Here is a 27,150-nt window from a genome sequence, read left to right on the forward strand (position 1 = left end):
TTAATCAATCAGCTCAACTATTTAATTTTTTTTCTTAATTTCGTAAAGCTATTTACTTTTGTGTTTGCTTCTGAACTCAAGATCATCAATGCATATTTACAGATTTGAATAATACAAGTACGCAAAATGATAATACGGTGGATCCCACTTATTACGGTTCCGTTAAAACATGAAGGTTTTTCAAGGTTTTTCAAAAACCTAACCTTCGTAAAAAAAACGTTGTAAGCAGGACAACACTTTAAATGGAAAATCTCTGAGAATTAGTTACAGTTGAAAACCACAAAAAAAATAAAAACTTACTAAGCCGGATAACATTCTAAATGTTATTTTTATAACCGGGAAAAAATTCTAAATGGGAATATTATAAAGGGGATTTGACTGTATTTAGCTAGATTTAATTTTTCAATTAAGTGGTTTTCACAAAAACTTTGTAAACAAGAACTCACAAAAATGGTTCCAGCAATCTTATGAAATGGTGAAATGCCTGCATGTGATTGAATATAGATTGTGGTCAAATAAACAATGAAAAAAATTTTTAATGGGTATACACATCAACCACAATGTGACCGTAAGTATCTTTCATAAAGCGCAATTTTCAAATTGAAAGCTATTGAAGTGCATTGGCTTGAAAAGAAAATAATGTGTTACTCATGACAATCATCAAGGAAATAAAATCAAATAAAAATCTCTGACAGTAACAAAAAATTCTAAACTATCTTTGAATGAATTCATGTTAATTATTAAAAATTATAAAATAATCTGAGAATTCAAAAATGAAACTAAAAACATGACATATCTAATAAAATCCTTCTTTTAAAACCACCCAATAATTTTAACGAAAAAATTACGGTTGGTCCTACGGTCAACTAGTTAATGCACATTAAATGAATAGTTTGACAGCACATCTGAATCTTCAAAAGAAAACAAGATCATAAAAAACAAAATGACTCAAATATCAAGGTACTGAGTTGCAGAATTTTTCAATAAAATAGGGGAGACTGTTATACTTTCGAACATTTTTCAAAATATTGTTTATAATTATTTATAAGTATAATTATTTTCTCAGTCAGTTTTAGTAGTTTATTAGAATTCATAAGCTGATTGCATAGATTATAATTACTAAATATAGTTTTCTTCTGAAAATTGCACTAAACTTGCAATTTTCAGAAGAAGAAACAAAAACAAGAACACAATTTTGTAAATAAAATGTGCCTACTTGCAAGATCTCTCGAAAGGTCACAGACAAAGAGTTGAAACAGCACTCAGTAATGAGGTTATGTATTCCTCATCTCTCTTGCCTTCAAAAACATCAGCTAGAACGCAATATGGAAGAGTAGATAAACTTTGGCCAAGAATATTAAAAAGTCACCAATGAATAAGGCAAATATATGAAAAATACAAAAACTCCTAATGCATTTTAGCAAGCAGTGGGTGTCGTCTTCAGAGGAAAAAATATTTATCCACTAACCATGCTGACAGAGGATCTGACTTTGTTTAGATACCAAATCGTAACTCTCAGTTGCTCAGCAGAAAAATGTTCACTTCAAATATCATGGTCAGAATGACGCTGAGATCCTGCGTGTAAGACTAATGCAGCACCCTGATTCGATGCTTGCAAAATGAACTTTATTTCATGGACATACTAGTAACTAAACAGAAATCATATTTCCAAACCTCTAGCTATCATAAGCCTTTCCTGGTCTTACTATCACCTCATTTTAGATCTTGTCACCACATGCAACAGAAACTCGGAGTTTTGTATTTATGTAGTGAGAGCATTTAACATCTGCTAAGATCAAAACACATTAGACAGTGAACTTGAAACCATCAGAGCAATCACAAAAGACGGGGTTCAACACTAAGATCGTTGATAAAATAAGTAGAAAATCCTTGAAACCAGCGCAAGGAACCACTTTAGTGAACATTACAGAGAGGCCACTCAAAGAAAGTGTAGTCACACCCTCTACAATCCAATAATCTCACTAAAGATCAAACTGATTCTCAAAAGGTTTAACCTAACAACCATACATGTGGCTACTAAAAACTTAGGTTTCAGGTTCCCTAAAGATGCTGTACCGCAGAGTAAACAATGGGGGCATCAATTACGTTCCATGTGGCGATTGCCCTCTTGGTTATGTAAGACAGACAAGGAGATCCATAAAAACAAGATTAAATGAGCACATTCACTGTGTTAAGAATCAGGAATGTGAAAAATCGACCATTGCTACTCACTTGGCAAGAGGGCCATGGATTTAAATTTCACAAAGCAAGAGTTTTTCACAAAGCAAAGTCCACAGCTAATTTAGATTTCTACGGAGACACATATACTCAGGACTTTAAAAATACATCAGTAAACGGCAATAAATCAACACCATTGATCGCTATGCCATGACTTAGATTCGTTATGAGAAGGAATTCTAAGAAAATTTGAATCGACCAATCGGGTAGCTCCATTTCACAAGCGTCCAATCAGGGCACTGCATTAGTCTTTAACACAGGCTCTCAGCTTCATTCTGACCATGATGTTTGAGGTGAACAGACATACCTTTTTTCGCTGAGCAACGAAGAGTTATGATTTGGTATTTAACCCAAGTGAGATCCTTAGTCAGCGTGTGTGATTATTAGTTAAATATTTTTTCTTCTGAAGATGACACCCACTGTGTGTCAAAATGCATTAAGAATTTTTGTATATTAGCCTTATTCATTGGCGACTTCTTAATAGAACACAATAGTATTAAAAGTGTTTCAAGTTATAACACTTTCCTGTACATGTAACATCAATAATAAAATTCTGAATACAATAACTGAATTTAATACCTTCTGAATAATTGGAAATGCACAGATTGCTCCCAATATTGCTTTTAATAAGTCATAGGTATTTATATACATGCATATGAATAATCATTTTAGATTTTTTAGTTTATCTTAGAGTGTTTGAAATATAACGATGAAATGTATATGACAATAAAGCGAAATAACTCACATTGTGAGAAATCATGTGTATATATATATATCCTCAATTCAATGAGATATACACTTATTACTTCTTTTTCAATCTTGAACATATCAACTGACTGATTCAGAAAAGTATTTTTCATATGGTAAAAAGAACCTATTAAACCGCACGTTAAAAAATTTCTTCACCGATAATGTTATATACATATATCGAATACAAAACTGCCACAGCCTTCTAGCCTTCAGTGCAGTCAAAACTTCCAAAGCATTATTCTGATGGTGTATCGAATCAATATATAAAGCTATAAGCTTTTAAATTATCAAAATGAAGGGTATTCATAGAAGTTTCACGTTTTTCAGATTGGTGTCTCTAACTGCACCTACATAAGCATACATTTGAACTTCATTGCATACAGTTTTCTTACATTGCAACTAAAAATATAGCTTTGCATAACAGATTTATGTATGCTAGGATACATTTCCACCAGTTGAGATTCAGAAGGAAGAGCAAAATCACAGTTAATACAATCAACACCATAATAATGAAAAATTGATATCTGATGGATCTTTCACATGCTTTAAAAAAAATTAGCTGTGAAAAATTTCAACTTTCCTTTTAATACATAAAAATTTTCATATATATATATATATGTGTGTGTAAGACTTTCTATACATCACGAAACATTAATAATGAAAATCAATACTTAGTCTTATTTATTATCAAGGTAATTTCATACTTGAGGAAAAAATATATAAATGTTTTAGTCATAACTTCAAAGCTATTCATGAGATTCATGCCTCATTGAAAACAATAAATAAAAATACAGAGCAAAATGTAATGTTTAAGCATCACTTTGATATGCAGTAGGATATCATTCATAATGGACAGTTGAAAAAAAAAATTCTAACAATAATAAAAGGTGCTCATTTTTTTTTCAAACAAGTTTTATATTTTCAAGCAAGCACTTAAACTTAGATTATTGTGTTGTTTTGTGTAAACAAGGATGTGTTGCATAACTCATACTGTTCGCTACCCAGAAAAATTAAGATTAATGCAGTATATATGTACAACTTTTTCAATTCAACGAATGTTGAAAGCAGTTTTCTTATCTAATACATAATAAACACTTTTTATAGCTAACTACCATACTTTCATTGATGCACAACTCCTATAGGAATTATTTGTTAAAAATCAGACTTTCATTAAAATGGACAACCTTTAGCCCCTATTAGTCATTATAATGAGGTTCCACTGTACAGCCATTCTCTGACTTACAGAAATGAGTGCTGCAACATTTGGAGGTTCAAGTCACTTTTAAATCCCTTCATGCAACACCAGTGACACCCCCTTGAATCTTGTTTGTATATACTAGTAATTATTGGCCAGCTCCGACTTTTATAACCAAGTTACATTTTTCATAAATCAGAGATGTCATATGAAAGTCTAACGTAGCTTGCAGGTCACTGAGGCGATTTCAGAAGTAGTTCAGAAATGTCCCCCCTCGATCAAAAATGTTAGGGATTGTGTGTATTTGATGGTAATACATTTGATTTTGTATAAATCTATGGATCAATAGTTGTTCTTATGTATGAAAACACTGAGACACAGTATTTATTGGTGAATTTTAAAGTGAACTTGACAATAAGCAACCAAATGACAAAAAAAAATACAGTGGAACCTTAATAACTCCAAAAGCATTGATAAACATGTCAACCTAAACGGATGTCAAGTTAGAGAGGTTTCATTTGATCTCACTCACAATTTTCAAATATCATTTATGCCTGAACATGAAATTATATATTTTTAGAACAATTCTACTCCATCATTTATAAATTAACAAAAAAAAAATTATCTGCAGTTTTCTAGGAAATGTTTCTAAATCTTGAACTGTGTTATTTGTGAATGAACCGTGTAATTTGTGATTAATGTTATTTGTGAATGAACCGTGTAATTTGTGATTAATATTATTTGTGAATGAACCGTGTAATTTTTTATCGTTTTGATTACAGCACGGTCATTTTCTGTACACGAAGGCTAATTAGACCAGAATTTTCAAAAATAAGCTAAACTTTTTTTTTTTTAAATTTGAAAATTTTGATCCAGCTTACTCAATAATCACTCTCAAAAATTACAGGTATCATTCACAATATTAGTGATTTTTGCAGTTTCCAGGTTGAGTTTTTTGGTTCCAAACAGTAGGAAGTGACCCTATCCTAAGGTGCGAGGGAAAATCTCTGATTATCAAATTAAATGTTGAAACACACATTGTCGTGAAAATTCATTAACTGGACAATGCCCATGTAATTTCGATAGTTGTGATAACACAGTACAAATCATAGTAGACTTAAGTGGGGTTTAGTTATCTTGTGTTGAGTTAAAGGATATTAGTGTTATTAGTTTTCCCCATTGAATTTAGTGTTGTGCCAACCACGAGAATAATAAATGTCACGTTATGGAGGTAGTCAAATTATTGAGGTTCCACTGTATTTATATAATGTGCAAAGCATACAAACAAGCTCATATTACACACATATTTGTACAATTCTGTTAGTATAGCATAAAAACATGTCCCAAATACAGTTGCCAAATGAATTTAGCATAGTATGATTAGATTCAAGATGATTGCAAACTATGCACTACATATTTTAATCAGCTATTCTGAAGACTCTAGCCAAAATCTGCTATTGCAAACCACTGAATATGTTTTTTTTGTTCTCTTCAAATTTCCTATGCATGTTATTTCATATAGCTACAGCAAACCTCAAAAGTATGAATATTGGATGTAACAAAATTTCCTGATGTCTGCAACTACTACAATCTAGATGTTTAGAAATTATCTTATTGCATTCTCTGAAATCTGAGCAAATGGACAGTGTGGAGATTGGAGATGCTTTCAATGTTTTATAATGCCTTGGAACATCAAAAGAGATAAGCTACTTGTATTTGGGTTACAGGTGAAAGTTATTTGACCTGTGAATTGAGATTTGATGGCTAAATTTGACATTTTAATAAAGCCCAAGGACCACTACTTCTTAACTGTACACATATACAGCTCATAAACACTCCTCTAGGGAACTTCTAACAAATTGGTGCATGCCAGAACATTTTGTTTTGTGTAATATAAGTGTGTGTGGTCTTAACATATGTTTTTTTTTACCTTTAAACTTTACACCACCCAGGCTCTGTCGACATTCGTCAATTTCAGCTCTTAGGGAGCTGGGTGGTGTTGGGAAACTTTATTTTTCATGCACACAGAAAATACATATATACATAAAAAAAGAGCTTATGAAGAAAAGACAAAAGAAACAATTTATGCTGTCAGAGTTATGATTGTTTTATGTTATTTATTGGAACTGCCATCTGTCATAGCTACTACGATATACTAAACATATGTTCCCCCCAACACCCATGAATAGAGGATTTTGATATATCTATATTTTCTTAATAAATTTTATGTATCAAATCACAAATCAAGCAGTTCAAAGTTTGCAATAACAAGGTTAATAATAATAAATAAGGTCACAGTAACAAGTCTTACTATATCAATAATGCTTCTAATTTTGAACACTGTTTGATATGACGTTATCATGTCTTACCAATTGCAATAATTTTGCCAAATATTGCCAAAGTCAATTTAAGATTCACCAAAAAGGCTATCATAATGCTTTTGTTTACAACTTCATATGCTTGGAGTGTTTGCTGAAAATACTTATAAATCAACAAGTATTTCTACACGTGACATTTGTTTAGCTTCAATATATCTATACCAGCGGTTCCCAGAAGGGATGCCTGGATTTCCCAAGAATCTGTGGCCCAATTGTAGAATCATAAAATAAATTTATGAAAAAAAAAATTACATTAACTAAGTTTCAAAGAAGTTTTTAATTAAATTTATGCACTAAAACACAGCTGCAATACTGGTAGACTACAACAGTAATATTGTTATGATTTGACAAAAATTGTTCTTGTGGCAACAGCTCTTGATAGGGATGGGAAACCTTGTTTTAGTTCTTTTGCAGTCTAATAGATTGCATTGCTATCACATCACATTTACTAATACTGGATAAAATGTCCTCCATTGTTCGAGAAAATTCTCGCTGTTAGATGACTCTAGTTCCTGCTGCTATAAATGGGGGTCCATGAGAGACACCAAGATTTCCTGGGGGTCCACCACTGAAACTATTTGGGAACCGCTGATCTCTATACTATACCAATTGACACAAAATAGTACAAGAGCAAAATCACAGTTAAGATTTCATGAATATCATAGTAACATATAGCTATTGTTATGGACCAATACATTTGACAACACAATGTGGTATTATAAGAGATTATTTAACTTAAAAAATTTTTAATTTATAAAATTTGATAAATTAGATACACGTATTTACAGTCTATGTTTCATGTCTCACTAATCGTCAAATATCACAGAGAAATAAAATGGTAAGCAAACTAATGATGACAAACTTTAATGTCATACAACTTATATTTTTTAAACCATTTTCAGCTTTGAAAAGAGTCTCAAATTTAATCAGCCTTTAGTATTTTAGCCTTAGAAAAATTCCCATATTTTGGATAATTGAGAATTATTGTACTCCCTGTATTAGCAGAGATGCCGTTAAATTCGATGGACACCAGCTTATTGAACATTGGAGCCTGGTCTGTTCCCGGCAAGGGTCACTGTATGCATTCAGCCAATTCAATGGATTTTTAGAAGATATATATTCAATAATTTTCCAGAATTTGTGACTCGAATTTCCTGGCATGCTGGTCTTCTTCCCTGTTTCCTGGCATGGCAGCTAATGCAGGGAGAATACTGCAGGACAAAAATACTGGGAATCAGTAAATGATATATGTTTCTACCGTGATGCCAATCTTTACTGTTAACATATTTTCTGTGCATCATTTGCAATACAATAATAACCCAGAAGGCATACAATGCACTTACACTGGAAAAGTAATAATAGGGTATTATGTGTAGATATATACATTAAAAAGTATTAGAATTTCTTAGTGTGGATTATGCACCGCCGCATATTATAATTTTATCATTTTTGTCGCACCATGGCAGTGTTCGACATGTTTTCCTTCTTTATACACATTGAGAGGTTTAAGCACTAACAACTCAAAGAAATCTTTTTCTGTGTGGTCATGTTATCACCATTTCTGCTGTACTTCAATGTCAAGAAAGTTTCTGACAACGATAAATCAGGTATTGAACTCGCAACACCTCTAAACATCTTTTGGAAATTTCGTATGTATCTTATTTAGCAAGTATCTTATCGACCTGTGCTACCGTGCCCACTGTGTATTATCAACAGGTTTTTTCAGAGAAGAGGTTGGAATAGAAATAAATATTTCAAAAAATTCATTTGTAAAAAATAATTTTTCATGCGAGTAGAAAAATCATAAATTTTCTTTTACAAAAATGTGATTAACCAGCCCTTTCCATTTCTTAAGATTTTATTATTGATGAATGAATTCTGTAACAAATCTCTCGATTAAACACAGGAAATTACATTATTTATTTTTATAATAAACGTGTAAAGTTTTTAGCAACGATCAAGTGTGGAGAGTTCACAGAAAAAAGAGTGAAACTCATTAAATGAGTTATAGTAGCATTTATAGAAGTACATTAGACATAGCAAAAACGGTAAAATTATACTTGAAATGAATGTATGAAAAAATTTTTAGAACCTTTATACTTCTGACTAAAAGTTTTTTTTCAGTTCATTAAAATTTGATTAATATAAATCATTAACAACATCTTATAAGACATAGATTCTTAAGTGAAAAGGCATTACTGTCTCACTCTGAAATATTTCTAATATTTCATGACCCTATCGAGTCCTCAAGTCCCCTAAAAATACCAGTCAAGTGCATGATATACAGTAAATTGTCTGAACATAACCAAGCTTATTTCAGTATACGAGACATCAAAATTGAAAATAAATGCAAGGAACCATTGAATGACTTCACTACAGATTGAAAAAATATATATTAACTGGTTCTGTTCGCTACTGATGCATAGCTGGGAGGATTCTCATAATATGGTGGAGGAGGGCAAGATGGTGGTGGAAGATGAGATGACTGCTGTTGCATATGCTGCTGCTGCTGTTGTTGCTGCTGTGTTATTTGTTGAGGATAAAATTGCTGACACCTTGGAGTTCCATACGATACACCTTGGAAAAAAAAAGCTAATTAAAATATCGTAACGATATTGTGAAAGTTCCTGTGTTGATATCATGGTGAGTACTGGTACCTTCTTTTAACAACAGAAAATCACTGCATAATATATGCATTATATACTGCAGGATGGTCATAATATAACTTTGCCAATATACAAGGCCCTAGCAGCTGCAAGAATCAGCTAATGTGAATGAAGTTCGAGTTATAAGTGTTTCCGGGTGTATCTGCTACACTTGTTATCTGCTATAGTGAACAATGTAATAAGAAGAAAAAAAATAATTTTAACAAAAGAATTGAAAAGAAAGTGAATTTTTTTTATACCACAACTCTATATTATTTATTGATAAACAAGTTCAATTAGTTACTCAAAATATGCATATACCTGCATTAGCATTAGATCGTCCAGTTACAACGATGGGTGCTGTACTAATATATGCCTCACGGTTATGAAAACGATACCACCAGCTTCCTCCAGAACATAATAAAAGAGTCATGAATACAATCAACCTGAAAAAAAGAAATAATTAAAGGAAACTGAAAAATACACTCGTACCAGTTGACCATCTATCAAGACGTGAAAATATTTAAAAATATATATAATCCATTTGTTATATGCAGATAATGATTGTAAAATAGGCATTCAGATTGACTGGGTTGTATACATTGCACAACTTGCATACATGGTTGTGTACATATGGTTGTATACATGTACAACAACAAATTTATAAAACTTTTATTTAGATTTTGAGGAGTATCTAGAACATGAGTGTTCAACCTTCTGTTGAGCATGGGTCATTCAAAGGCTTTGTAACTGGTGGAGGGCCAATTGACTGATTTTTTTACTTTTTGCAGACCACAATGAAATCAAGTGGTGAGAAACTTCCATATGAGTCATATCACAATAAAAATTTAAAATAACGATAAAGGTCTTAACACAGATGGGTCGAAGGACATAGTCCTATGGTCCTAAATCAAAAAACAGCTCCAAATCTGTGAATTTTTTTGTTCCAAATTTAAATTTCCTTTTCTTTAATGTTCGGTTTAATTTTGCTAGTGGAGATACTATTGGATTTTCCATCCTGAATAGGCAATTGTTACAGAAGGATAAAAGTTTAAAATGAGTCCCTGAACTCATTAAGACAATCATGATTAGGATCACAATTTTTCAGTGGAAATAACCTCCCTTCCTTCTCTCCAGAATTGTGGATTTGTCTCTCTACCCCAGATGAAACATTCATATTTTCCCTTCAATAAATATTCATTAAGCCTGACAATATTAGGTTTAGCTTCACTGGCCATATCAGATGGTTTTAAGAGCCATAAGTAGAATATGCATAACCTAAATCAAATGAAACAATTTTCCCCATAGGAACCTGCAAGAAGCGCAGAAGAGGCTGATGAGCGTGATTCTAGAACGAATTGTCTTTGTTAGCTGAGGAAATCATTTGCATTTGCTACTCAAAGAATTTAGCAGAGAACACTATTACCCCAAACCGCATATGGACCTTGTAAACATTCCTCTGAGGAACTTCTAATGAACTGGAATATGTCAGAATGTGTAGCGTACATGAAGGCCCATTTACTAATTAAGCAATTTAGTTAAGTAAATTTTAAGTCATCAAGTGCTTTAACATCTGTCTCAACATGTGTAACAAATAGTGAATTATCATTGGAAAATATTAGGTCACACCTATTTGCACATAGTGCCTACTTAATCGAAAAAGTAGACTCTGGATTCTACACTCTAACTTCTTTATTTAATGACTGGAGAAACTATGAGACCCAGGCTCTGTCGCAAGAAGTAACGTAAACACTTCAGCCCTGGAGAGGGGAAGAACCAGGGCATCTCAGGCAAATATTTAATGACTAGATCACTTTGGTTAACTACTAAATTACTTAACCAGTGCAAATGAACCTTAAAGTGAAGTTTGTTTCTGATGAATGCTTGTTGTGTGTTTCAGAAGTGCTACCTCCTCTTTTTTTTATTTGGGAATCAAACAACTTAGTAGAATATTGCTTTTTTATATTTTATGTGAATTTTAAGGGTTGTGGACCCGACTGCTCTCTGTGGGGAGGCTGGCTTGCATCTGCATCTCAAAGTGAAAACCAAGCAGAGAACAATGAAAAATCTTACCAAAAGTACCAAACTTGATAGAACGTTACTGGATGCGACCTGCAGCATCTCGTCCCACAACAAAATTCGTAAGGCTCACAACTGCGAAAGAAAGAGAAGTGATTACAGTAAGACCTCAGTGTCGCCAAGTCTAGGGATTGATCAAAAGGGTTAGTGAAAAAATTAAATATATATTTGTAAATGTTTCTATTGTGTAGGTTGACATTTTTTTTACTGTTATATGACGTGACGTCACCCCATAGAGGACACTGGCTATGATATGCTTTTGTAATACCACATTATTTGAATGACTTGAAAAATTTGAAGCTTTTTTTTTTTCCTTCCTTGTATGGTATAATCGATTTTCACTATGGATCATGTTACCTTCAATTTTTCTTGTTGTATTTAGTTTTGGATATTGTGTCTCGGGTTGTACGTTCAATATTTATTTTTATTACTTTTTTTACATACCAGACATTATAATATCTGGAGTTTTAATCCCGCAATCATATTTTCATTGGTCAAACCCAAAGAGACTTTTATGCCTTGACAATTCTATTGTTCAAAAGAATCCGGATTTTTATTTTTTATTATAGAAAATATTTATACATAATGGAGGGACCAATATTTAAAGGAGATATCAGTTTTTAATTTTTATTCCGAAATCATATTGTCCATTCACTGTTTCATTTCCAATCTCAACCCCCCTTATTTAGTCTAAAGTGTTTTATTTTTAATCTTGATCTTCTCTTCGTTTTTATCATTTTTTCTATATCATTTGTACCTCAGTAGATGAGAAGTCTGCTGTAGTATAATCACCGTTTTGGTGATTTTTTTTTTCTTTGATGATTTACTCTTGGCAACTTCAAATCATGCTTTCGGATGTTTTACTTACAAAGAAAAAAAAAATCGCCAGCACATTGCCATAAGGAATTATACCAGAGTTGCACCAAAATTTTCAAAAACTAATGCCAAGCCAGGTTTTCCTAGGAGCAGGTTTTTTGCATCGTGCGTAACATGAATCGCCCTGCAAGACTTTCACTCACCAATAGGAAAAGCAGCATGTCTGTTTCCCTACAGAGCTACTTTACCACACACCAACTCTGGCCATATATCGTCATACGGCAATTTTCAACTAGCGGAGTTGTATAGGAAATGAAGGTGCCATTTATCTGTGATCGCCCCATAATATTCCATGTCCGGATTTGAACCCATGTACCTTGACGGTAACCTTCATAGAGGAAGATGAGCATCTTACCACTGCGCCACCCAGATACTTTCCCTACACAGTGCAATAAGCCTCATCCCAGTGCTTTACATCGAGAGTGATTGGCCGACTGCTTCCAGAAGAAGTCAAATGTGTTGTGCACTTTTCTGATCTTCATTTTTGTGTTGCATTTTCTTTCCCTTTCCTTCAGACAACAGAACAGCTGCTGCGTCACGCTGAATGAATTAATGAACGCCAGAACTTTGCCACTGGACTTATCCCGTTGCCGAAATCTCTTCCAGCCCAGCTTCGTGCTTTACGCTAAGAAAACACAAATGCGTGCTGCGCCACGCTAGGAAAACACAAATGCATAGTGTGATAAAATTACACATTTCTTCCGAAAACACGACAGGATCCTATTTGGTTCATACGATGCAAAAAAAAGAACCTGCTCCTAACCTAAAAGTAAAAACCTAAGGGTAATCTTATTAAATAATATTAAATCATATACTTACACGAAATATTTTATGTGACCAGAATCATAGATATACGAGCAATGTCTACAACATACCTGAAAAGATTTTTAGTTCATACCAATAAAAAAGTCAGAATTCGCTGGAAACATCACATCAATTTTAATTATTCAAGAAGCATATACACAAATCACACAGTTCACTGCATTTTTAAAACGAACTTTAAAAGTAAACACAAACGTAAAAAGTAAAAATGCGAATTAACGTTTTCAATTTAAAAATAGATGAAAAAAAAAACCACTCACAAAATCTATTAAAGCAAAAATTAAAACGGATAATTGGACTATCAGCTCCATTGTTATTGATACGGGGGTGGGGGTTTGCTCAGAGAGGAAAAAAAAGCACGTCGGAAAATTTCTAGCCTAGCTTTTTTACCAACTAGTTCTAGACAGCTGTTTAAATAAAGCGAAGGCTTGAAATTGTGTCGACATCCAGAACTTCAACATCCTTGGGTGAAATTTGTTTATTTTCCTTCCCTCGATTAAGTGACGTAATCTTGGTGTGAGGCAAATGAGGAAACTTTCGAGGTATTTCATTCCCAAACGTCTGCAAAAAAAAATCTACAATAATTTAGATGATTTTGAAAACACTTCAGAAAATGGAAATTAAACAAGACTAAAAAAAATTATTCTACGGTCAATAAAACGCATTAATTTAAATTTAGTTTTAATTTTCAAACAAAACCAAAATTTAAACTAATTTTTAAATTTTTGTTATTAATATCTCATGTATCTAAAAATGATGATGTCAATATTATTTTGATTTAATAATCTAGTTTTTTTAAAAATAGTTTTCCGTAATTATCGTGAACTTTTTTTTTTCCAAAATTCAATTAATAAATTTAGTAAACAAAAAGCTACAAACACAGCTGTTAGAAACCACTATTGTGATGGCAACTTATAAAAATCCGGTTTTTTAGGTATCTCTTGACAGATTTCGATAAAGGACATGTCGGCAATTTTGTTGATCCTTCTTGTTTATACAACTCTATCCTGTACACTTCCCGGGGTAATATATCCCATTGTGAAATTTTTTTTTTTGTTTGTAATTTCTACTGAATTCTAGTTGTTTTGAGTGCATTAAAAAGAAAAAAAAAATTACATGTAGTTGTAGTATATGCTATTGGTAAAGGGTTGCATTCAAATAAATGTGGTGTTATTTTTAAAAATGAAAATAAAGAATCATGTTCGCATTTATTTTGGCTAAATCTCTAAATTCATTTATAGGAGTAAGCGAAGCCTTTGTATCTATTTTGGCTCAATTTTTCCCACTAAATGCACTGATATGACTAATTTTCCGCTGAAATTCACCTTTTTATCTCTTGTCAACTTGCTGCATGTATGTAAAAGAATAAGGTAATTGATGCAGTCAGAGTGGCGTATTTACTTTTTTGGGTGGGTGGGGGGGCATGGCAGGTGAAAGTCTAGAGCGGCGAATTTGTATTGTGTATGGGTGGTGAAATCATGAATCCTCTTCTGCATAGAGAGCATGGGACTTGAAGAGTCTGCAAGCATGAAAGCGGCGAAGGAGTGTGAAAGCAGGTGTTTGACCAAAAAATTGACTTGGAGCATTTGCAAGTAGTATGGGTATGAGCGAAAGAGTGATTTTTTAGAGCAGTGGTTGCCAATCTCTGGAGGCCCATGACCCGGTTGATTTCTCTTTGCGAGTGGAAGGTATGCACAGGACTAATGGAAAATGAGTTAAAATGGAATGGTAAACTATTCGTGGTCTGGTTTGACTAATGTCAGGATTGCAGCCTGGCAGTAGGAAACGTTTATCTTGACAGTGGACGACCAGGTCCGTGAGTGACATAGTGTGGACAACCAGATCAGTGAGTGGAGAGAGAGTGTGAGCATGGCATGAATGAATGAACGCCAGGGCCTCTGCCACCGGACTTATCCCGTTGCCGAGATCTCTTCCAGCCCAGTTTCGTTGCAGAGTCTGGGACAAAGTGAGTACACCTAGCAGTCTGAGTGTGTAGCTAGTGTTGTGTTTGATATTTCAGTGCTGCTATCTATACCTCAAATTGTGAGTGAAGTGTAATGATTGAATATTTGTAACGTTGTAGGCATGTTGCTCTCTGTGGAGAGACTTTTTAACTGGGAGATCGGCTCGCATTTGCGCCTTGAAGTTGGAAACCACAGAAAACCAACTTCAACCGACCACCATTGTGGCTCTGGTGGGGTTCGAACCCAGATCCTTGCGATGCAAGTCCTTCACTATGACCACTCGACCACCACAGCGGCTGTGTGAGCATGGCAGTAATCAAAAGAGTGCTCTGGAGCAGTGGTTCTCAACCTTTGGAAGCCTGTGGCCTTGATTTTTTTCTTTTTTGTGAGTGGAAATCCTGGTCATGCACGCGTAGCGCCTGAGTGATACTCGGTTACCACTGTAAAGGTTGCTGTCATGGTTGGAGGATATAGATATTTTCTGTAACAAGCTTGAGGTGACCACTGATAGACAGCGGCTTTATTTCCAACCGAACTCATTAATGGCTGGCAGTAAATTGTAATATAGCATGGCCAGAGTTGGTGTTTGGTGAAGTAGGTCATTCACACCACTACTAATTAGACAGTGAATCACTCGCAGCTCAGTTTGACTGATGACAGGGTGCAGTACCAGCTACAGCCCGGCGGTTGGGAAACATTGTTCTGAACAGAGTATAAGCCATGGCTCCAGCCTGGGGTCTTTCAATTCTTATCGTTTTTTGTTTTTTCACACAATGAATTCACTATAATGGAGTCCTGTTGAAACATATTAGCCTAGGTTCCCTGCTGTAGGATGTGGAGATGGGGGGTTATGGTGTGATCATAGGAGTGATCAAAAGAATGACTTGGAGCATATGAATAACGAAAAGAGTGATTTAGGGAGTGAGGGACCAGGTCATTGAGTGACCAAAAGAATGACCTGCAAAGAGTGTGAGCATAAGAGCAACCAAAATAATGATCAAGTGAGCAAGGGACCAGGTCAATGAGTGACCAGAAGAGTGTGAGCATCATAGGCAGAGATAGACATGGACGTTAAGGGGGGGTGATTATGATGTCAATTCATACATACATTAGAACAGTCGACTCCAACTTTGAAACTGGGGGGGGGGGGCTGCAATGTCCCCATATCTTTGCCCATGGTCAACATAAGAGTGGCAAGTTTCCTACAAAGAGTGAGTATGGGAGTGACCAAAAACAGTGTGCAAGCATGTGAATGACCAAACAAGTTGTCTAGAGAGTTTGTTTTTGCCTTTTTGGTGATTTATCACCAAAGGCAAAAGTATGCCATATGAAAAAAAATTATGAAAATAAAAGCAGACAATGAGACAATCGTCTTATAACAACTGTTCTCAACCGGTTGCTCCGTGGAGTCCCAAGAGCTCCGCTGTGACTCAAGGAAAATTAAATAAATCATCAGTAAATTTGATAGATAAATAAAAAAGAGGCCTACAGGGCTCAGCCATAAAAATTATATACAAAAAAAGAGCTCAAGTCAAACAGGGCTCGGCCATAAAAATTATACACTGAAAAGGGCTCTGTGAGTCAGAAGAGGTAGGCTAGAGAATTGCTGCCTTATGATGGCAAATTTTATTTATATATTCTCCGAATATTCTTTGTCATGATAAGAGGTTTCAAAAGTTTTTAATATGATGATTTTGGAAACCTTTTAAAGTTATGAAAATTCTTCTAAAATTAGATAAATTTTTGGAAATGAGCTTAAAGCAGAAAATGAGACCCAAGTTGATATACGAAGGAAACTGTATTCTTATAATCCCCTTCATTCTAAGAAGATACAGGACCATTATTTTCTTCAATGAGCATACAATAAATTTCTATATCACTCGTATTTCTTTGCAAGTTGTTCAATTGAGCCATATTGGTTTTGTTTTCTTATATTCTTTTGCATACAGCTTCAAGAATCATTTTCTCTTCATTTTTCAGGAGCAAAATTAATTTGAAGCTTTTCAAGCTTTTGTTGATTTTTAAAAAATGCTTCGACAACCATACTGATTCTCAGTTTGGCAGATTCCAATACATTTCACTATTAGACAGCAATTATTCCCAAACATATTTTTTGTTATTAATTTAAAAGTTAAATTCTTAAGATCAAGATCAAAATACAGTAAAAGTCCATTATAATGAGTGATTTGCAGGTAATTGTCAAAGAGCTAATGTTACAAAAAACATCTACTTATAACAGAAAGTCTGTTGTAAGTGGACAATGCAATTTTTCCTGTGATTGCCAGTGTCCTCTTAATGCATTGGCCCCACACAGGCATGGCCCGGAGGCTCTAAGAGAAGAGGGGCCTCAAAAACTAGAAGTAATTAAATTTTTTGAGAATTTTCCCATGTAGGGCCTCAGAAAAATCACTTGGCCAGGGAGTCCATGGTGCTCTTAGGACGGCCCTGCTTCTACTGTTTTTATTCTTGTAGCCCTTCCAGAGAAAATATTCTTGAAAATTCTTCTCAATGAAAATTTCAAATTCTTCAAAAGGTTATTATCGAGAATTTTTATATGTGTATTCCATAGGCCTACTATTGTTAATAATTAGTCAGAGTCCCCATTGAAAACAGTTCTGTGCCCTCTGGAAATGGAGGTCTGGACTCAAATTTTTTGTACAGTTACATACTTTAGCTTGTAGAAAAATCAAACAACAAGCTTTCTTTTACTAATGTAATCAATTTACTATTTGTTTTTTAAAACTTATCTAAAACAGGTAGCATTTTATTAGCGTTTTTATACATTCATTTGCAAGTTAAATCCTTAAGATGAAGTTATTTACTATTTTAGCCCTTTTTACCCTCCAAAAGATTATTACTAAGAATTTTACATCTCTATTTAAGTATAGTGAAATGGTATGTCAGTGGATTGATTTTAAAATTTTTTAGTTATTTCTTGCATGGCCAAAAATTCACTTTATTTTGTGATTTTTTCTTTACAACTGAAAATACATTATAGTCTGATTTTATGCTATTCTAGGTTTTTGGCTATTACTGCAATCATGATCTGTAAGTACCTTCGATATTACTGTGTATGTGTGTGTACTGTGTATAGTTAAATTTAATGTGCATGTATATAAAAATTGTAGATGTTTTTTCTTATTGACAAACTCATCCTGCCCAGTTTCAAGGGCAGAAGTTATATGAAAACACACTTATGTTCTGAACACTATATGTGTATAGGTCACTCTTTCTCTCTTTTACAATGCGTCATTGTAAAAGTTAGTCATCGTATATAAAAATTGTAGATGTTTTTTCTTATTGACAAACTCATCCTGCCCAGTTTCAAGGGCAGAAGTTATATGAAAACACACTTATGTTCTGAACACTATATGTGTATAGGTCACTCTTTCTCTCTTTTACAATGCGTCATTTTATTTATCCTCATGTGTAAACATTATGTAGTGATACCTCAACTAACAAAGGTAATTTGTTCCAGAATCATGTTCATTAGCCGCAACACAGTTTTTCATTGGTTTTTATGGAAAAACGTTTAATTCATTTCATGTACTGTTCAAAATTTAAAGATAAGTTTTTTAAAACACCAAGAAGCACTGTAAAAATGGCAAAAACTGATCGAAAACTAAAATTAACAGTTTCAAAATTTCATAAATGAGTATTTACAGGAAGAGATGCTGAAGAGATCTTTTTTATTTTACACGATGTGCATAACCAATACCAGCTTTAGTGGTAGCACAACACCACTAAATCTGGTGTTGGTTCTAAAGCTGATATTGACACTACCCAGTCAAGTTTGTAGGTGTTCCCATCCATTTGTTATTTGGTCAGCTTGTTTCTGTGTCTTGTACATGCAGATGGTAAAGATATGCTCCTACAATATACAGTTTGATGCTTTTTTGTATTGAAAGAACATATGCTCTGAAATCATAGGGTCCTTTTTTAATGCATTTTTTATTAACTGAATCTTTCATTTTACATGAAATGATTCAAAAACTTAAAGAGAAGAGAAAGAAACAGAAGTGAAAGTACACCTGGAAAAGTTCCAGAGGTGTAGATGTTAATCAGGTTCAAGTGACAATATGCTGATGATAATTAGCACGAAAATTCAGCTCACAACATTGCTGTGTTAGGTTAGCATGTGTATCCACCAGGGTTGGGTTTTTGACATGACAAGCATCAAAAACTAGTTCAAACTGTCAAAAACTGTCGAAACCCTCAAAAACCTAAATGAATGCTTTTTGATTATGTTTTGAACACAATAGGTATATAACATGATGAGAAACTTACTTTTCTGTATATTACAATGGTTTATTATTAATTTATTACAATAATTAAAACAAAATTATAATTTGCAAGTTTTTGAATTTTTCAACATGAGTCTAGAACATATAAAACAAAAAGAAAAACACTTTTATGTAGATTAAAGGGTTTTACATTAGGAATTATAATTACTGAGAATCTATTTTGATATTTTAAATTTTCTGATCTGTTAATACACTAATGAAACTCATTTATTTTCTTCTAAAAATTTCTTATAGCTCAGGGTGTATAAATTCACAGAGTTTTAAAGAGTATTTTCACCCAAAGCAGAGCTGACAGGACTTATACCCAAAGCATTTGTTTTGCGCATTTAAAATCAAATACAATTTTAATTGGAAAACCATTGCATTATAAATGCTAGTAAATAAACCATATCATAGTGCAGAAGTAAGAATAACTAAGTTTGACTAAGGATAAGTTACAGGAGTTTCTTAAGCTTCATGTACAAGCTAGCATTTGCCAAATTAAATGACATTCTAGTTCTACAATTTAGTATTTTGATCACTAGATATATTTCAATGTTATGCACAATAAGAGTATCTCAGTGATTATCTAGATAATTTAATAATAACAGAAATCAACGTTACATATATGATGTAATAAACTTTTTTAAACACTTATCTGTTGTAAAAAGAGTACAGCAGATGGTTTATATCAAAGCACATATATATAAGGAGTTGAAGAAATTTTGGAAGGTCAAGAATCATCTTGAATCAGAGTGTGTCCAATCATTCCATAGTTTATAGAGAGATAGATTTCTTTTTCTCAGCCCAAGATATCAAGGAAACATTTATTTTCTGGATATTATGCTGAGGTGAACTTGGAAAGAAAAGTCATATTGTCTCCGCCGGGACTCTCTCGAACCCAGGCCCTCTTGCCCGGTATGCAAGAACATAAATTGAGTAGTGAGTTTACAGATTATGTTAAATATTTGAAGTGCGTGTAATATCTTTCGGATGCAAAATTCTGTATTACTTTTTCAGGTGCAGAGAGGACCAGTATTGCTGTGGAGATAACCTTTGCTGTGATTATGTTTATTCCTTGTGGTACTTTTGGTATGTATTATTGTATGATACAAATTATTTTTTGTACATTATGGTAAATGGGGTAAATCTGGTTATTGTATGCATAATCGCTGACCGTTTTGGTAAGTTTGATAAATTTCCCTAAATTTATAACTTTTAATGCAATTATTCATAACCCAATCATCATTGGTAAAGAAAGGAGTTTGGCGAAAACGGTTATATACGTTATATCGAGCGCCGACTGTATAATGAATTCTGATTTAATGAATTTTTCTGTTAACATCCCCAGAATAACTCATTTGACGAATTCTATTATTTGACAACTTCTTTGATTTAACAAAATTTTACGAGTTTTGGTGTGTATACAATCACACCTTAATATAACAAATTCAGGGTTACCAAATTCTACAATTGGAATCTTGATATAATAACTCTTATTTTACAAACACTACAGTCAGATTTTTATATAATGAAATACCATTTAATAAATTTTACTATCATACCCTGATATAAAAAAACTTTAATTAAAAAATTCTAAAATTCTTTCACAATTCTGCATTCTACAACTTAAGATATTGCAAGTCTTTATCAAATTTTCCATGTATGCCTGGATATTATGTATGATCACCAGTGAAAGTTATAATTTTTTTAGTATTTATCAAATTTATCAACGACACTTGAGTATTATGCATAATCATCATAAAAGGGATAAATTTATCAAACTTACCGAGAGGAATGGTGATTATATATAATGACAGGTAATATAATGCATAATAACTGATTTATCATATTTAATGTAACATACACAGGAATGCATTATCAAGATTACTACTAAATTGTACATGCATCTCATAAACATTCCTCTTAAGGAATTTCTATATCAGGATGACTAATTGAACAGTAATCATTGAATCCACAGGGCTTATTAGTGCAATATACTATTTTTAAAAAATATTCTAAGGAAACGAGGGGGGAGGAATTACCATATTCATTGTAAACCTGAAAATTTAAGACTGTGAATCTTGTAAAGACTTGCGACTTGAACTCCATGTAAAATTTCAAATTGACATGACTTTAATCACATAATAGTACTAATATAAAAGCATTTGATGATAGAAATTATGTAAAAAATCCTGAGCTCCTGTTCTAAATCTCTTCTTCCGATCGCCATGGATTGTTGTTCTCCCTTAATTGGAATTTCTCTTCAATTTCTCTTTGCTCTTCAAAATTGCGACTAACTTCAAATGATACAGAATTTCTTTGATACCTCACTTTTTGTCAGTTTTTGGCTTTAAGCCAACTGTAAAGCTTCAATTTTGAAAGCAATAGAGAGTGCTTTGCACTTGGACATTTTCAAAATTTATTCATACACAATATCACTACCACAACCAACATCCAAATCTAGCTAAAGAAAAGTGGCAAATAGGGGCATTGAAAGTATTTTAGACCTGTGGATGCTTGAATCAAATGTTATGTGGGAAGCTTTGATTTTCTGAATCATGATGATTTTCTGCTCTGATGCATGATAAAAAATACTGTGGGGAGCACCCCAGCTCTGACGCCACTGGTGGTATATGTAACAAAGGCGTTTTGGAGGTTATAGCTTTAAGAATAAAATAACCTTTCTCTTCTTTCTTTCAAGACTTTGTTCAAGCAAAATAGAAATTGGAGAACATTAAAAAAAATGTGCAAAGAACATTTTACAATAAATACCAAAAAATGCATCAATAGAATGTTTTTCAGAGTAAAAAGAGAAACATTTTCAGCTGTAGCTAAGCATTGTAGAGAGATAAATTTTCAGATAAGAATACAAAGAAATTGGCTAAAATTCTTGTTTGAAAATTTGTTACAGGTGTGCTTTGCTGAAATTGTGTTCATTATAAGCAATCAAAATAACACAGATAAGCAATGCAAAATTCATGGGACATGAAAAAACTTTGTTATGTGAAAATTTGTAACATCCATGTTCCTTATAACTGGGTCCACTGTATCTTCACTTAAGAGGAAGAAATTTTTTAAAATAGAAAAATAATTACCCAGTTTTTAGCTAGCTCATAGTAACTAAGAAATGGTGTATTTTATATCAAAATATAAATATAATTTAATATAGAAAGATTTTTTCTCTCACCGCAATGCATTAGGAAAGAGAATTTCTTTATATTTTCCAATATTTATTCAAAACAAATATTTGTATGCTTAATCATTAGTCATTTAATAGTAAATATAATGGCTATTATCTAGGTACTTCATATATTTTCTTTCACCACCATTAATTTGATGAACAGGAAAAATGACTTTTCATTACAGGTGTGGGATAGCATTTCTTATTATCTTGTTGATGTGTGGTGGAATTTTTCGCTATTGTTACTACGGAAATTCATATGTCATCTTACAGACCTGCAAAGCTGATTACTACCCTTCTATGATTATAGAAGAAGATGGAAAGAATCTCCACTGTGTATGTAGATTCACACATATGTGTTAATCCCTTTGGGTCAAATAGTGTTTGTTATGTAGTTTTCTTTTTGTCTTTCTCTCTTGTATGTTTTATCTAATAAATAAAAATAAATGTTTTATGAAAATTTTTTGATAATATTTAGTGTACCAGAATGTGTAAAGTTTAATTAAGAGATAAAATTTATTGATAGAATTATTGTTATTCGAGGAAGATTTCTAGAATTAAATAATTGAAACAAAAAAATCCAAATTGTGAAAACACTTAAAAAAAAAGTTTAAAATAAATTATATTAACACAAATCTTCTAGTTGTTTAAGGATTATAATTTTATAAACATAGCTCCTCAGAATGATAATTACTAAGGTAACAATTTACTTCAAACTTTTCTAAGCTTTTTCACAAATAGTGTAGAATAATTTTAGTATCTTAATAGGGTTTATCATAAATTGACTCAAAAATTTATTCAAATAGCCTCATTAAAGTTAGCATGTTTTAAGCGGTCTAACTTCTGATAGTCTCTTAACTATCCATCAGAAAGCAATGAAAATTTGTGTATGTCTTAATGACTGAATGGGAAAGAAATTGAATGCAAAAAAAAGTCAATCCAGATATTGACCGATACTAGAGAATGCTTTGTGTGCAAATTGTAGTGCGCACACAAATTTTTTTGCAAAAAAGTGAGCAGACTGCTCAATCTTTATGGCAAGTTATCTAAACATCTTCCAGCAAAACTATTCTCATTTCTTTGCTAAGAAGTATCACATTCCTGTTGATCTTTTCATTAATTAGTTTACAAGGATGTGCTTTTATTTGTTAGTGAGACTCTATCTTTAACACTATTTTGCGTCAAAAGTTTTGTGGAGATTTTCAGGGCCTTTGAAAATTAAAATTTTTTCATCAGCATGTTCCTGAAGTTTTATAATTTTCTGAAGAGTAGTTAATGCTCTAGACAGCTCAGAACATTGCAATTTTGGTTAGAGACAGCGAGTATAAAAATGTATAATATTTATGTAATTTTCTTAAACATCAATATAAACTGAGTTGACTGCGTTAATTTAGTGTTTAACCATTTTTCACTGATATATGTATATAGTATTTTATTTTGTATATACAGGTGATTGGGGATGTTGAGGATCCTCCGCCTCCATATCCAGAATCTCAGTATATTAATACTTATGAGAGGTGTGTGCCAAGTGGTGCAGTTGGAAGACCAGCTCTTCAACAGCAGCATAATCCAGATCTTCTTGTCCATTTCAATTGAATAGTTTTTTTTAATAGTTTCATGTATGTGGAAAGTATCTCCTCTTTTTTCTAAAATACATTTATATGTGTTCGACAGTGGTGTTACCTCATTGTCATTTTTGCAGTTTGAAAATGTTATGTATTCACTTTCATAATGGCACTGTGTATAGAGAACCTTTTACAAAGCAAGGGAGCAACATCATATTTCATGAGCAAAAACACTGTACAATCATCTTTATATATGTGTAACTGGGAAAAGTGTAAAAATTATATTGAGTCTGAATGTGTGGAATGTAAAAAATCTTTAAAAAATGTAAAAATATCCAGGTATCATTTCTGCACTTGTATATGTCATTTTTTAAAAAAAAAATGAAATTCAATTTATTTGAGAAAAGCTGTGTTACATACTTTTACTCAATTTTCAATTACTATGAGAAAAAATTTCTCTTTGTTTGATAAAGAGTTTAGAATGGAATGAATAGCATGAAAGAAAGGTCTCTATGCATATATGATTAAACAATATATGTATGGATTTTTTTTTTGGTTTTCCAAAATATCTACTGCAAAAGTAAATTTAGCACTTGATTAGCAAATCTATTTGTTTTAGCATGTTGTTCGTTGTCCTTCAGCATTGAAAAATAATTCAAAAGAATTCACTTTGGCTCCACATTTTGCAGATTCAATAAGCTTTAGGCACATTATTGTGACTCACATGAAAAGTATTACTCATGTTTTACTTTTATTTTAGCACTTTTTCTATTAAAAAATGGTTGATCTGAGTAATGTTTCAACAGCAAAGGAGAAGAATTTAAGGTGTAATCACTTGAAAAGTTTGTAGGCTGTATATAAAAATATAATAATGTTTTAAACACTTCTATTTTACAAATTAAAAAAAAATGTAAAGTTAAATCTTGCGCACATTATAATTTTTTGCATGTAGCCTTGTCTAAAAAATACCTTTCATTCCTTGGATTTTTAATGTCTACGGTTTTAAACCATTTAAACTACATGCAATCTCACTTTTATGTCTCGATACTGATCTGAAACATTCATTTTGATATGCAAAGAATTAATTGATATTTTATCTAATGTATGAATAGTGAACAATTTTTGTTTTGCCAATCAAATAAAAATGGTAGCAACACAGAAAGGCAAACATAAGAAAAATAAGTTGTATGTATTTAAAAAGGGTGTTCACAGGTTATTTGAAATTTATACTTGTATTTTATTGTCAGTTAATTTTAAAATCGTCAAAAACGAATTTTTTTTTTTGGTAATTTAAGTTACTCTTGCTTCTGTTGTATCCGGTTATGTATGTTTTGAATCATTACAGTCTAAGGTACAGTTATGGAATCAATTGCTTTCTAATCAAACAGTTTAGCTAATAATTTCATTGAATTTTTTTTATTTTGTGCATTTAAATTTGTGTTGCATTACACACAGAGTAGGGAACTCCTAGGAACCCTGCACTGTAATCAGGGGACTATTGTACTGATTGTGCTGTATTAATTGTGAGTGAAACTAGAAAGTTTTTTTCATAAGAGAAGTGTGTTTAATATATCTGTTGGAAGAGAAAATATAGATACAAGTATGAGCACTTTATTTTGGTGAAGAAATTGCTTGAATTAGATGGAAGATCAGATGGTCGTAAACAATGCAATATCTCGGTCATATGATGGCAATGACATATTACCTTTTGCAAACATAGAAAAGATACAATTCTGAACATGTAAATTTATATTGTTTTTACCAGTTTCGTGATGCAAAGAAGTTTTATTTATTGGCTATAATTCTTACATTATGCATGGAGTTTGGAGTTTTTGTTTTTTAAACTTATGAATCAAGATTAAAATTTGCTCAAACTTTTTTATTTTTGTCAAGGTGAATTTTTTTTTGTTGGAATATTTTATATCTTTATGCTGTCTCAGTATAAACTTTATTATCAAATTTTTTTATCGAAACGGCCAAAAAATTTTCATAGTGTTTTTATTATATCGGCATCTGTGATCGAACTCTGAATTTGGATATGTAATTAATTACTAAACTGATTTGCAGTTGTCTAAAATGAATGAAAAATTACAGTATTATGTGAATGTAGTATGAGATTACAATTTCAGTCTGAATGTTGAGATGTGTAATCCATATATGTTTTGATAATCAAGTTACTACTGTATTTATTAGCAGTTTGTAGTAAAGATTAACCCTTTTCATACAAGTGTGATTATTTAAGGAAGTCAAATGTGTATGAAAAAAATGGCTCATCCCAGAATTTAAGATTGTAACTTGAGGATTACTTAAACCAATAATTTATTATGTATAGGTAATAAGTGAGTAGCATTTACTCAAGCATTTTTTATGATAATAATTTTCAGAAGTTTCGCAAAATAAAATTCAAAGAATTTATTATTTTTATCAATCCAAAACCTGCAAGTGCTTTAACATATATGTATACTTGTATATATAATAAACCTATTTCATGATATAAAATATGTTATTTAGAAGTTTCTCATTTTATATATTTTGTGAGTGGATCAGTTTTTTTTCCAATGTTTGTCATAAAAAAGAAACGCTTGTAATGCGAGGTTAATTAGGTTTTTATTTGTGTTCTTCAGATTTTCGATGTATCGGTTTAAAACACATTGAGTTACATAGTTTAGTGACTCAGATTGTTGCTGTTGCTGCAATGGCTTGCGTATGTATATGTATGACTTGTTACCTAAATAAAAACGTGTGGTTCATATTGAATTTTCTTCTAGAAATTGGAATTTTGCAAAAATGGAAAAGATACAATTCTGAATATGAACTTGTATTGCTTTTACCAGTTTTGTGATGCAAAGAAAAGGTTGCATTTAAGTATTGATTATATATTGTTGCATCTGCATTTGGACTAATTGTCATCTGGTTTTCGCACAGTATGTTGTTGTTTTTCATAGTTTATAGAATGCAGCATCAATTTTTTTTTTAATCTGCATAATCTTATCAATTTCATGATATAGAACACATGGGAAGTCCCAATTTAACATTTTTCATAGTTGAATACATACATATAATTAGACCTATTTTTTAAATAAGTATTTATATTTCATATGAGATATCATATAGTAACAGTTGAGTAATGAAATATGGTGGAAATATATTTTTAAATTACTATGCAATATA

The 27,150-nt window shown here is 32.3% G+C and overlaps 2 protein-coding genes across 2 annotated transcripts; one reads left to right on the top strand and one right to left on the bottom strand.

The window, feature by feature from the left end:
* Positions 1 to 7,616: 7,616 nt before the first annotated feature.
* On the bottom strand, positions 7,617 to 13,436 carry LOC149079068 (uncharacterized). The gene is made up of 6 exons (XM_089241350.1): positions 13,244 to 13,436; positions 12,981 to 13,036; positions 11,280 to 11,360; positions 9,528 to 9,652; positions 8,962 to 9,138; positions 7,617 to 7,772 (listed from the first exon to the last, which is right to left on the bottom strand). The coding sequence occupies exons 1-6, from the start codon at positions 13,292 to 13,294 to the stop codon at positions 7,756 to 7,758; spliced, it is 507 nt and encodes a 168-aa protein (XP_089097476.1). The 5' UTR covers positions 13,295 to 13,436; the 3' UTR covers positions 7,617 to 7,755.
* A 456-nt stretch (positions 13,437 to 13,892) lies between these two features.
* Positions 13,893 to 26,767, top strand: LOC149079069 (uncharacterized). The gene is made up of 5 exons (XM_089241351.1): positions 13,893 to 14,006; positions 17,967 to 17,995; positions 20,251 to 20,322; positions 22,600 to 22,750; positions 23,864 to 26,767. The coding sequence occupies exons 1-5, from the start codon at positions 13,947 to 13,949 to the stop codon at positions 24,008 to 24,010; spliced, it is 459 nt and encodes a 152-aa protein (XP_089097477.1). The 5' UTR covers positions 13,893 to 13,946; the 3' UTR covers positions 24,011 to 26,767.
* The last annotated feature ends 383 nt before the right edge of the window (positions 26,768 to 27,150 follow it).

Source organism: Pholcus phalangioides, unplaced genomic scaffold (assembly GCF_987345545.1).
Source record: "Pholcus phalangioides strain wild (caught in Gottingen) unplaced genomic scaffold, Ppha-v1.0 ptg000013l_1, whole genome shotgun sequence".
In the NCBI taxonomy this organism is placed as follows: domain Eukaryota; kingdom Metazoa; phylum Arthropoda; class Arachnida; order Araneae; family Pholcidae; genus Pholcus; species Pholcus phalangioides.

What these genes read in the sequence shown, in the direction of transcription:
- LOC149079068 (XM_089241350.1), bottom strand. Translation starts at nt 13,294, where the DNA reads ATGGAGCTGATAGTCCAATTATCCGTTTTAATTTTTGCTTTAATAGAT. An exon ending in TTTTTGCTTTAATAGATTTT is followed by an intron (nt 13,037 to 13,243) that starts GTGAGTGGTTTT and finishes AAATCTTTTCAG; the next exon opens with GTATGTTGTAGACATTGCTC. An exon ending in GGTCACATAAAATATTTCGT is followed by an intron (nt 11,361 to 12,980) that starts GTAAGTATATGA and finishes TTTCTTTCGCAG; the next exon opens with TTGTGAGCCTTACGAATTTT.
- LOC149079069 (XM_089241351.1), top strand. Translation starts at nt 13,947, where the DNA reads ATGTCGGCAATTTTGTTGATCCTTCTTGTTTATACAACTCTATCCTGT. An exon ending in TATTCCTTGTGGTACTTTTG is followed by an intron (nt 20,323 to 22,599) that starts GTATGTATTATT and finishes TTTTCATTACAG; the next exon opens with GTGTGGGATAGCATTTCTTA. An exon ending in ATGGAAAGAATCTCCACTGT is followed by an intron (nt 22,751 to 23,863) that starts GTATGTAGATTC and finishes TTGTATATACAG; the next exon opens with GTGATTGGGGATGTTGAGGA.